Source organism: Dysidea avara, chromosome 8 (assembly GCF_963678975.1).
Source record: "Dysidea avara chromosome 8, odDysAvar1.4, whole genome shotgun sequence".
Taxonomy (NCBI): Eukaryota; Metazoa; Porifera; class Demospongiae; order Dictyoceratida; family Dysideidae; genus Dysidea; species Dysidea avara.
Window position 1 is genome coordinate 11,550,227 of NC_089279.1, and position 13,046 is coordinate 11,563,272.

The window sequence follows — 13,046 nt, forward strand, 5'->3', positions numbered from 1 at the left end:
ATCTATCAAATCACCAACTAATCAGTTCAACATCAATAACTACATCACTTTCGATTCTACCAATACTAGATCAGGCTCCAGCAACAAACTCTTATTACCTCAACATCTTAACAACATATCGCGACATTCTTATTTTCATCGTTTACCATCCCTGTGGGATGCCATACCAATTCTAGACCTAAACATGTCAGTTTGTTTCCTGAAATCTAAACTGAAATCATATCTGTGGGACCATTTCCTGACTAACTTTGATGAAAACAACAACTGCACTCTGCATTACTTGTGTCCATGCTCCAGAAGTCACCAAACTAAACCTCCAACTACCAATTTTAATCACTTATAATCTTAACTATGTAACTATGTAATTACTTAAGTAGTTAGTATTAATTGTACGTATTTTATGGCTGTTGGTTGCTACCAACAGACCTTTGGTGATTTTTACACCATAAAGCTTAAATAAATAAGTACACACAGTAAAAACTACCAAGTGACCGTCACTACTTTTCTGGTGAAAGTCTGAAAGTCTAGTCTCGCGTGGCCAGACCGATTTTTCTCCACACGGCGCATATCGATTGGAAATTATAATCGCTTGCTCCGTATAATAGGCCAATCAGTCACATTAAAGCTGTATGCAGACCTATCAAATCTCTTCTAATGAAAAGCGGATAAACATAGTTAGTAGTTCAGTGCATGAGCATTGCACCAATGATATCATAGATTTTCTTCGCCAGGGGTGAGGAAACGCTGGTTTTACGTTTACATATAGCTAGCATTATATTTGAAATCAAAATTGTACCGAATGGCTGTTCTATCAAGACACACGGTAATGTCTCGTGCGGCTCAAGAATCTGGCGCGCCACACCGTGAGTATATTGACAGGAAGAAAGAAAACGCGATTTTCACACCTTTTTGCACACTTTGAAAAATTGCTATAAAACACAAACGCGCAATCAGATCACCTTGAAATTTGGCACATATAAAGGCAGTCCAACGGCGAATTATAGCCTCAAATTTAGTGCAAATGAGATGAATGGCTCAGGAGGTATGACCGATTATTCGCGTAAAACAAGATCGATTTGTTGTCACGCCTACAGGTAGCGATTTCCAACCAATCAATTTTTCATACATATTTTTGCTACTTAAATTACACACCTTCAGTAAATGTTTCACAAGCTGACGTTCCAGTTAATCGTGGTCAGCGCTTCGTACTTCGTAATGCACTTTACTGGATTAAAATCCATGCGGTATTTATTGAAATATGTCAAATCAAAGTTTGAGAAATAAAAATCCCCATACAAATAATTGCGTACGTAATTCTAATTGGAAGAATACGGCACTGGTTAGAGCCAAAGTTTCCGAGTGTTTCTGCGTGAATCTGTGGCAGATGAGAAGTGTTCCTGGGCAAACCGTATATGCTGATTTCAATTTTCCGTTGATTGGAGGACGATTTACGTTGGATTACGACGAAAATGTGGCCCTTTCACCCCCCTGCCTTTTAAATGTTGGCAGTTGCTATTCGCACGGTCACGTGTGAATAGCATAGAGAGAGAATAAACGTCTTAATGATTAAGACAAAATATACACTACAAGCATACAGGGGCCTAGACACAGGGGTACCATGTGCTGATGGATCAGTACAGGAGCCCTGGCAAGACTTACATTAACTAAAGGTAAATTAAATTACAATACACAAAAAAAAAAAAAAAAAAAAAAACTTTATCTACATATATGTAATACTTAAAGTTTACCTAAGGTGGTCTAAAAGATCCCAGCCCGGGGAGGCTCTAGAATTAAAAATTCTGTAAGAACAGGACACAGCAATGCGAGCTGCCTGCTCAAACAAGGATCTTATGGTTTTCTTTGGCACTTCACAAGCAGTAGCCATTTGAGCAATTGTTTCTGGCAAAAAGTGGCCTAAACAACCAATTTCAATTGGAACAAGATTGACAGTTAACCCAGAAAGCTGGAGGTCATATTGCAAGGAGCTATATCGATCTTCCTTTCTAGCTCTAGCAGCAAGAAGATGTTGCTGGGTATTAGTTGGTACTGTCAATTCGAACAAACAAATGGAATCATTAGAAACCAATACCAAGTCAGGCCTGCTGAGGGTGGAGGAAAGATTGGTTGGGATGGTACTAGGGGGGCTGGAACTAGCTAGATAACCAGGAAGGTCAGCGTAAAGTTTGAATGTTTCAGGTAAATGCTGTTGGAGCCCATGAACAAGGACCTGTAAAACTGAATCATGTCTCCAGGTATACCTGCCTTGATCTAGAGCAGCAGGACAGCCAGTCAAAATATGGTTTGTTGTGGGTTGAGGAGCTTGACAAAGAGCACATCTAGGGTCAGTAATGATGTTCCATCTGGCCAGGTTCATAGGGGTTGGTAGAGTGTCACAACCAGCACGTAGCAGGAAGGACAGCTGTTTTTCAGGGAGGCCATACATCAGTCTCTTCCACAGAGGGCAAGCTTGCTCCAGAGTTACAATATCTAAAAATTTATTTTGAACAGTTAATGGTTCCAGTTTTGACTTCCAATATTCAATGTGAGCAGAGCGTAAGTTGTGGCGAGCATGGTTCTTGAAAGTTGCAGAGTGAATGTTGGCAACTGAAGCCTTAGCAGCAGATAAACAGTCAAGGACAGTGGAAGAGATATCGGATCTGTTAGCTAAAATAGAATGTCGCAGCTCTATAATCAGTGGATCAACTGACCGTTCAATAGCCAGAATGTATGAAAGTTTGGCTGATTGCTTCAGGTGTGGTAAAAAGGGGAGATCCAACACATCCGGGTGGAAAACAGTTCCAGGAGTACAATTTCTGGGGAGGTTCAACCAATTTTTCACAAATTTCAATACTGATGACTGTGCTGAAATAATAGAAGACACGGTAAGCCTCTCAACAGCTAAATGAAAATGTAGAACAGAAGACACAAAGTTTTTTAAGATCCATATCTTATATTCTCCCCGAACAGAACACTTATCGATGGATTGTAAAAATTGTAAAATTTGTTGCTTCATGTTAGCAGAAGCTACCGATCGAGCAATAGTTGGAGAAACACCAATAGTGCGACCCAGAAACTTAGTACAATCCACATTACAGATATTAATGGTATTCCCAGCTGCCATTGAAAATACAGTAGAGGAAAGCATACGATGACCATTAAAGTAAAGGGAAATACACTTTGGAGGTTGAAATTCAAAACATATGTCTATTGCCTTTAGGACAAGTGATGATAAAGCCTGCTGATGAGACTTGACATCTTTGGAGATGACAGTCAAGTCATCAGCAAAACCCTTTGCTCTATGCATTGATGAATAACAAATCTTAGGTAGAGCAGCAGCTGCACTAGTAGAGGTTGATGGTTGGGTATTAGGTTTATCAGAGCGATAAACTTTGCGATATCTGCCTGCATAGCACCATTCCACAGTGTGAAGATCCACAGACTGCTCACTATCACCATTATCATAAACTAGATCACAGGAGCCATCACAATGATAAGAGGTCACGATTGCTCTGTACCAACCAGATGGTGAATCATCCGAGGAATCAGACCATAGCACATAGATTGCAGTCTCAACAGGAGGCAGCCCAACAGAGTTGGCAGCCTGTAGTTGAGCAGAGTAGCCACAATACTCTGATGTGGAGAGATAAGCTAATAACGGATTAATGGCTAAGTTGAATAACAAAGGTGATAAAGTATCACCCTGGAAAACTCCTCGTTGAATAGAAAATACTGACGTGTTCCAGTTCTTGGTAGACACATATGCTGACAATTTTGAATAACAGCTAGTAATGTACGAAATAACAGGAGAAGGCACCTTGATGTAATATAAGATATCAAAGAGGTATTGATGACATACTGACCCAAAGGCATTCCTCAGGTCAAGAAATGACATAACAATAGGATTCGTAGTAGCTCTGGCATTCTCCAATAGTGATTCAATACTGAATATATGTTCCATAGTGCCGTTCACTCCATAGAGAAAGCCTTTCTGGAGTGAGGGGTCTAACAATTTGTTGTTCAAAGCGAACTTCTCCAAACGGAGAGACAGTAATCGATGAAATAGCTTGCCAAAGACTGAGGTCAATGTGATGGGACGAAAGTTCTTGGGATAGTTTGGATCCCCTTTCTTATAGAGTAATATGGTTTTTCCTTGGCACCAACACTGAGGAGCGGAGTGGGAATGTAGTAGTATCTTGGAGTATAAGGTTGCCAAAAATAAATGACAACTAGGTAGTTTCTTCAGATGAAAGTAAGTGATCTTATCATTTCCTGGAGCAGATGAAGAACACTTCTTCAGAGCACACTTTACTTCACAAGGACGGATTGGGGACATATCAAATTCATAATCATGATTTGGAACTGACCATACCTCATGAATCCAATCCGGAAAGCCATTATATTGAGACGGTGTAGAAGTTATAGATTCAAAGTATTGAAAGCATTGGTCTGCTGAGAAAGCAGGATCTACCTTTTGAGGTGGTCTGCAAATGGACTGAGCAAATTTCCAAGGATTCTTGCGAAATGATTGTTCTTGGCTCTTGGTGGAACGTCGAGATGTAACTTTTCTAGCCTCACGAATAGCCTTGGAGTGCAGACGCACAGAAGTCATGAATTCCGCAGAATGAGATCGTCTTAGATCATTCTTCAGGCGACGAAGGCGTTCTGTTAGCCGAATAATGGCTCTGTCCCGGTGCGGACCTGAGTAGGAATGTTGCGGTAAAACGCCAGAGTCTCCTAGGTGTGCTTCAATTAATAATAATAATAATAATAATAATAAACTTTACAGTGTACATATACCTACATACATACAAGTTGCAGATGTTGGTATGATACAATTGGGACATATGGCAGCACATTGATGGTCCACTGACATCCTGTGTCAGTGGCCGGAAGCTAAATTGTAGCAGTGATTAGCTACAAAGTTTACTTACTAGTCTAAGATTACTTAAAAGGGGGGGAAGTTAACAGTTAAAGGGAGTTGAAGTTAGGTTGGTGAGGGATCTTTGAACACTTTGAGCATGGACATAGAAATGAAAAAGAGCAGGTGTTGTTGGAGGTGAAATTGGCAGTGAAATGATTCCACAGATAATCTAAAAGTTTGGCCTTTATCTTGAGTGGGTTGTCCTGGTAGTTGATAACGGGAAGGGCATTCCAGATGCGAGGAAGCCGGTTAAAATAAAAGTTACTAGTGGAATTGTCAGGTGATCTTGTTTGGAGTAGCTTGTTTCCAGAAGCTAGACGTGTGTGACCAATTAGAGATGAAAGAGCTGAAGCAGCTTCATCCGTAGATATCGCGTCGCTGTTGAGAGCCTCCCGGAGCGGGAATATCATTGAAAACAATTCTTCGTCAATCAAAGGCCAGTCAAATTGTGCTCGGGTCGCGGGTTGCGAGGAGGAATCTCTTTGAGCTACCATCTGGGCACGGTCACGTGCAAATAGCACGGAGCTATTCGTACGTGACCGTGCGAATAGCACAGAGCCTCGTTCAGAGCTATTCGCACGGTTATGCGCCTATCAATTGTAACCCCCAGTACGGGATCCATAGGGGGTTTATATGGGGGGTTCACCTACAAAGTTACCCCCAGTAGTGGGGCTTTTGATACAAGCATTTTTCAATCGAATTGTGTAGCTATATTTAGTTAAATCACGTGACGTTGACCCGTAGCCAAACCTTAACGTGTATTGTCTGCAGGCATGGCAGAACTGATCATGGAGTGGGGGAATACCTCGGGGAATATAGGGGGTAGGTAGGGGATTAGACAAACATTTAGGCCCCAGTAGTGGGGTTATTGCTCTTGCAGGGTGTCAAATCCCCACCTTGTCCCCACATGGCCCGTACTGGGGGGTAGGGGCCTAACATTGATAGGTGTATTACTAAGAGATGCAGTTGGCATGTGTGTACACATATAGATCCTTTACTATGGCATACATCTTCTGGGTGTGTACGTGCATGCGGGAAGTATAATGGATACGTCACCAAATTTGGTCGTGATACACCATGCATGCACATGCATTTTCCCTGCTATGGACTGCTAGCTGTGGGTTGTGTATTTACATATTATAGCCATCGTTGTAAAACATGCAAGCATGTCTCTATTTTAAATAGCTACCCAACTACATGAATGGTAAAATGCATGCTGTCATGAAGTTCATAATCAGTTAGTTAGAGTATATAAACTGATATGGTAATAAGTAGAGATTTACAAAATACCACATACTGTAAAGTAGCAGATTGATTGGATAAAAATAATCCAATAGGAGTCATGCAGTCCGAGTTGCCAAATGCATCCTCGCATCCCTTATAGTTACAAAACCACATTTCTCCAACATCATTTATTCTCTTGGCCTCTTCCAAAGTGATGCGAACACAAGAGTGATGCCATCCTACAGTAACAAAGAAATTTATCATTCAGTAGCATACAAGCATAGACAAGGCTGAATTTTACCTTAATTCCATCACATACATCACTTTCATTGTTCCTCCAGTAGAACAAGTAGCATCCCTTTGTTTAGTTTTTGAACTGTGGTTAGGGGGTCTACAACTCTGAGGAAGCATGACAATGGACAGAATTTGATTCTAAAATTTGAAAAATTTTCTGTAATACCTGACAAGCAAGAGTCAGCAGCACCAGGATTCACTGGGCATTAATTGTCAAATCACAATGTCAAGACAATTGAGCCTATAATGTGATAGCAAGTGACACACACCAGGGGCGAGACCACTGAAAAAAGGTCACAGCCTGCTGACAATATAGCTGCCCACCCTAACATGCAACTATGCATTTATCACTGCCTGAAAAAGAACATAAAAATCCTTAAGAAGCTCGCTACACACTGTTCTAATACTATGACAGCTTTATTAGAGTGACTGCTCTATTCAGTAGAATATCTCGATCTTGGTATGCTACCTTGGCCCTCTCCCTGTATCTCCCACGGTCGTTCACCCTTAAATGCAGTCCGAACAAAGGGCCCTAGGGACTTTAGATGTCCCGCTTTTCAGTTCTTGTCCAGCACGTTTGCCTCTTGTGCTGGGGGTGGTAGGAAAGGGCATTACATCCAGCCCGGGAAAAAAAAGTCCGAACATTTCCTCCGTGTGTACAAAGAAAATCTATTTCTCTATATCTCAAATCTTCATTGTATACCTTCGATGGTGCACGTTTTGCTGCTGAATCTTGATCGATGAACGTTTAATTGGACGAATTCCGTTCTTTCAAAGGTAGAGACTGTCTCCTTAAGATCATCGTAACTCTCGAACTCGTCTCCTATACAAAACATCGGGCATGTAACGAAAGACTACAGAGAAAGGTCCAGAAAAAAAAAATCCCGCTCAAAGTCACGTGTAGTTTTCGGAGATGAATGAACCGTGTACTATCCGTAAAATAATAACATCACGTGACTGCCGTGCGAATAGCACGAAGCTATTAGTACGTGACCGTGCGAATAGCCACTCCGTTAAATGTAAACCGCCATCTCACTGTTCAGAGTTCAGCATTACAATCACCCTGGGCTTCAAGGCATCCTTCTGCATCGATGCAAGTATAGTTTGAAGGTGAGCAGTTTGTTGTCTTGCGCGGAATTGCAATAGTCTATAGGGTTCAAGGTTGAGCATAATCTTTGAAAAGTGGAGACTGGCATGTGATACCAATCTTACATGGCTTCACACCTACCTGATGTTGTATTCTGATGTATTTACTGCTGTTTTGATCCATTTTATAGCAGCTTCAGTGATTGTAATTTTGGTCAGAAACTATTTATAATTTCTCTTTGTAGTATAGTGATGTCATTATGTTATATAATAATTACTATCGGGAAGCAATAAAACCCGGAATACGGAATAACGGAACAGCGGAATAACCGAAAATTACATTCTTAATATTTTACTATTATATATACAGTCCATAGCATTTATACAATACTCACCTCGTAGCAATTCCACAGAGAATCACTAAGGCGATCCTCAGGGCGATCTTTAAATAGAACTAGCACAAAACTAACCACTCTAGAATAATCTAACTAAGCTAAAATACTTTCTAATACACTTTACTACAAAATCGCTACAACACTATAAGTTCTTTCTGCTACAGCTACTTATACCAGCCATCACACACGAGTAACTGCCCGAATTTATTAGAATCAAGCTGCACAAAGTGATGTCAGCTAAATACAGCACTTAACCTTTTGAATTTACATTAAGCTTGTTTGGCGATGGATAACTAACAGGTTAGCCAAAGTAGATTATTTCAGAGAAGATTTCTTAGGATGGAATGTTGTCAGTAATAAATTCGGGCAGTTACTCGTGTGTGATGGCTGGTATAAGTAGCTGTAGCAGAAAGAACTTATAGTGTTGTAGCGATTTTGTAGTAAAGTGTATTAGAAAGTATTTTAGCTTAGTTAGATTATTCTAGAGTGGTTAGTTTTGTGCTAGTTCTATTTAAAGATCGCCCTGAGGATCGCCTTAGTGATTCTCTGTGGAATTGCTACGAGGTGAGTATTGTATAAATGCTATAGACTGTATATATAGTAGTAAAATATTAAGAATGTAATTTTCGCTTATTCCGTTATTCCGCTGTTCCGTATTCCGGGTTTTATTGCTTCCCAATTACTATCCTTAGTGCTTACAATGTGACAAAATTATTTTGTAAAGCTGAACAGTGTCCAAACAAATCTATTTTAATAATAATATTGGTGTTACATTGTGTCATCTGATTGCCATGTTTCCGAAGTACTTGTTAATTGTAACTTGTGATGCCATTACTTACCATGTTATATAATATTACTGATTTTTCTAGTTGAAAATGCATTAGGTACTGGTATATACTTAGTATTACATAATACACACAGTTTTATTTGTGAATCACTACAAAGAAGTGGTGACTCTTGAGAGGTTTTACCTAGCTCATATGCTGTTCTCCATAAAATAGTTATGCGGTGAAAATTTCATGTCATTATTAGTTTCCTATCTAGATTTATGACACTTTGAATATTGTGTTTGGTGCCATGCGATATATGTAAAAAGCATTGAAAACACTGTACACAAAAATCATCACACTGTCAACCTCTTTGCTTATATCTTTTGATAGGAACCACCAATTGGGGTGGGGTTTGCGCTAAAATGACCCTGAAAAATAGCACAATATTTGTCATACCAATGAATGCATGGAATGTTAATTATTTAATTTAGTTGGAAATCTCTACTACAGGGTAAACCGCTTCATAGAATGAGTTGAAAATCGGTTTGTGGATAGATCAACCATTGTAGGAGTGCCTTTTGGTGGTTTGAAAACAATCGAAATTAAGATCATGGAGATAAGAGACGAAACCGAAGGTGTGTAACAATTACGCGATCGAGATTCGTGAATAAAATTACCAATAATTTCATGCCTACCAGGAAAACCGCTTGAGATAGAGGCGTATTTGATCATGTTCGTAGCTCCCAGAAACTCCTCTTCGCAACCCGTGAGCTCGAGCTGCGTTTGACTGGCCTGTAATTGATGAAGAACTGTTTTCGTTAATGTCACCAGTACGAGAAGCACTGAACTGCATGTGGTGCCATATCAACTAATGAAGCGGCTTCGACTTTTTCGAATCTAATTGGTGCTCACCTTCGTAATTCTGGCATTTTGACAGAAGATTCTCTACCTGGACCACATCGAGACCGAGCCATCATTCGTCTGACTGAACATCTTCAACGGTTAAAAAGTGATTTGAGATGCTGTGGTTCCAACCAACTTATGACTGCTGTGCATTTACACAACAAGATTCTGCGTGCTACCAAAAGAGATGCCTACATCGTTCTACTGCGCTGCTAGACAAGAGAAGTCTTTTCGTAAAAACCCGTGGAAGTTTGCTCAGGAAGCTTGTCATCCACCTGATAAAACCGCTCCTGATTTTTTTGCACAGACATGTTTACAATACTTTGAGTCTGTGATGTCAAGCCCAGCCTCATATCATGGCCTTCCTGATTGGATTTCTGAAGTTTGGCGATTCCCAGATCTTACATCTGAGTTTGATATGTCTCCTATTCGTCCAAGTGAAGTCAAGCAAGTTTTGAAAAAATGTTCATTGTCGTCTGCTCCAGGTCCTGATGGAATCACTTATTTTCATTTGAAAAAACTTCCCATTTGTCACAACTTTCTAGCTACTCTGTACTCCAAGATTCTTTTACAATCTCATTCTGCTCCTGCATCATGGTGTCAGGGCAAAACCATATTACTGTATAAGAAAGGTGATGCTAGCCTTCCTAAGAATTTCTGCCCTATTACGTTAACATCAGTAATTGGGAAACTTTTTCATCGTATATTATCACTACGCTTAGAGAAGTTTGTTTTAACAAACAAATTGCTTGATTCTTCCATCCAAAAAGGTTTTCTTTTGGAATCAACGGCACAGTGGAACACATCTTTAGTATTGACTCCCTGTTAGCCAATGCTAGGTCTTCCAAGAAGCCCATTATTATGTCTTTTCTGGACCTGAAAAATGCTTTTGATTCAGTTTGCCATCAGTACCTTTTCGATATTCTACAATACTTGGAGCTACCGTCTGCTTTTATTTCATATATTATCATTTGCTATTCTCATCTCTGTGCCTATGTTTCCACAGCTGATTGGAACACAACAATATTCCAAATTAATAGGGGAGTGTTCCAGGGAGATCCACTGTCTCTCCTTTTGTTTAACCTAGCTATCAATCCATTGTTTGTTTTCCTTTCAAAGTCAGAACATTGTGGGTACTCTGCTCAGTTATTTGCTCCCCATTCAACTGATTTACCTCGCCTGGTGTACCTATTTATGTTTTTTGGTCTGATTTCCTGCTGGTCGGTACAGAGCTAATGTCACCTCCTATCATTGTGATGGTTCCTGTAGTTTACATTATGACAACAGTGATATAGAGCGTCAGTTGATTTACATACTATTGAGTGGTGTTTTGCTGGACATTACCGTAAGAACTTTCGAGTCGATAAACCGATTAACACCCAACCTTCAGCTTCTGTTAGGGCAGCTTTTGCTGAACCAAAGACTTGTTCCTCCAATGTTCACAAAGCAAAAGGTTTTGCTGATGATTTGACTGTCATTTCTAGTAAAGTTGACTTGTATCAACAAGCTCTTACTTCATTAGTGCTTAAAGCTGCTGACATCTGCTTTGAGTTTCAACCTCCCAAATGCGTATACCTTCATTCTAACGGCCATCATGTCGTGCCCACTACAGAGTTCTCAATGTCTACTGGTAATACTATCAATATCTGTAGTATAACTGTATGAAATTTCTAGGCAAGACAATTGGTATTTCTCCCACTGCTACTTGTAAGCTGGCCTCTGACAACATCAAACAGCAAATCTTATTGTATCTCCAGTGTATTGACAACTGTTCTATTAGAGGGGAATACAAAGTGTGGATCCTTAAAAACTTTGTTACATCTTTACTTCACTTTCATATTGCTGTGGAGAGGCTTACAGTGTCATCCATTCAATCTGCTCAATCATCTGTGCTGAGGTTTGTGAAACAGTGGCTAAATTTACCTCGTAATTGCACTCCTGGAGCTGTTTTCCATACTGATGTTTTAGACCTTCCTTTTTTGCCTTATCTGAAGGAATCTGCTAAACTATCTTATATCCTGGCTGTTGGATGCTCTGTTGACCCAATTATTGTTGAATTGTGGCATTCTCTCTTGTCTAATGTCTTTCAGGATGCACCAGATGTTGTTTTTGATGTTCTTTCTGCTGCTAAATCTTCAGTTTCTAACATCCATTCCTCTACATTTAAAAGCAAGGCTCGTACCAGTTTACGATCCTCTCATGTTTGCTATTGGAATTCCACTCTTGAACCATTGACTGTACACAATAAATTCCTGGATATAGTTGCCCTAGAACAAAATTGTCACTTGTGGAAGAAATTAATGTATGGTTTACCTGAAAAGCAACTTTCTTTCTTATTGCGTGCCGGTTGTGACACCTTACCAACACCTATGAATCTGGCTCGCTGGAATGTAATCACTAGTCCAGTTTGTACCCTTTGTCACTGTACTCAACCAACAACTAACCATATTTTAACTGGTTGTTCCATTGCACTTGATCAAGGCAGATACACTTGGCGTCATGACTCGGTTCTTGTTCGCAACTTTAAGAAGGATTTACCACCATGTTATAAGATTTATGCAGATCTTCCCGGCTATCAGGCAAGTGTTAGTCCCCCAAGTACTATTCCACCTCATATTACATCTACTTTAAGCAGACCTGACCTTGTGGTAGTTTCCACAGATTCCATCGCATTATTAGAACTCTGTGTAGTTACTAATACTGAACATCACCTTTTAGCTGCAAGGAACCGTAAAGAAGATCGCTATGGTTCATTACTGACTGACCTTCAACAGGTTGGATTTTCAGTTAATCTTGTGACAATTGAGGTTGGCTGTTTGGGCCATTTCATGCCACAGACTGTCTCTAAACTAAGCAATGTATGCCATCTACCGAAGAATACTATTCATTGTATTCTTCAGCAGGCAGCTCGTGTTGCAATCTCCTGTTTATACAGGATCTTTAACTCCCGTGCTTCCACTACTTGGGATGTAGTTGATCTGTTTACCTGTTGAGAAGCCATGTATAATTGTTTAGTTTTGTATGCAGTTTACTTCTCTTTTTTTTGGTCTTGCCAGGGCTCCATACTTTTTAGTAATAACTTAGTAACCCTGAGACTGGACTCCTGACTCCTTGAAATTATTTGTTCATGTAATTGTCAATTATTATGACGTTTATCTCTCTCTCTCTTAGAGCAATGAGCTGAAAATCGGTATGTGGCTGGAATAATAATCGTAGAGATTCCTTGCAGTAGTACAGAAGAATCGGAGTACAAGCCATTGAGTTATGATTTGAAAGCCAACTACGTGTAGCAAATGCGAGATCGAGCTACTCTAATAGAACAGTCACCCTAATAGAGCACTCAGTTACGTATATGACTTACTCCATTATAGAAATTTCTATTACACTACAAGTTATTCTGTAGGGTTCAGCTGCAAACAGTTAATTTTATAGACAGTTCAGCTACAAGCCAAG

General features: G+C 39.9%; 1 protein-coding gene and 1 long non-coding RNA gene across 2 annotated transcripts; both read right to left on the reverse strand.

Moving 5' to 3' along the window:
• Positions 1-217: 217 nt before the first annotated feature.
• LOC136264773 (uncharacterized) lies at positions 218-4,609 on the reverse strand. The gene is made up of 2 exons (XM_066059542.1): positions 2,529-4,609; positions 218-320 (listed from the first exon to the last, which is right to left on the reverse strand). Exons 1-2 carry the CDS (start codon positions 4,607-4,609, stop codon positions 218-220), a joined length of 2,184 nt encoding a protein of 727 aa, XP_065915614.1.
• Positions 4,610-6,165: 1,556 nt separating this feature from the next.
• LOC136264332 (uncharacterized) lies at positions 6,166-7,310 on the reverse strand. The gene is made up of 2 exons (XR_010705076.1): positions 7,143-7,310; positions 6,166-6,384 (listed from the first exon to the last, which is right to left on the reverse strand). It is a non-coding gene; the product is annotated as an uncharacterized lncRNA (long non-coding RNA).
• Between the last annotated feature and the right edge of the window lie 5,736 nt (positions 7,311-13,046).

Coding starts and splice junctions, on each gene's coding strand:
- LOC136264773 (XM_066059542.1), bottom strand. CDS start 4,609: ATGACTTCTGTGCGTCTGCACTCCAAGGCTATTCGTGAGGCTAGAAAA. Junction 321..2,528: donor GCTCACATTGAATATTGGAA/GTCAAAACTGGA, acceptor TAAAATTGGTAG/TTGGAGGTTTAGTTTGGTGA.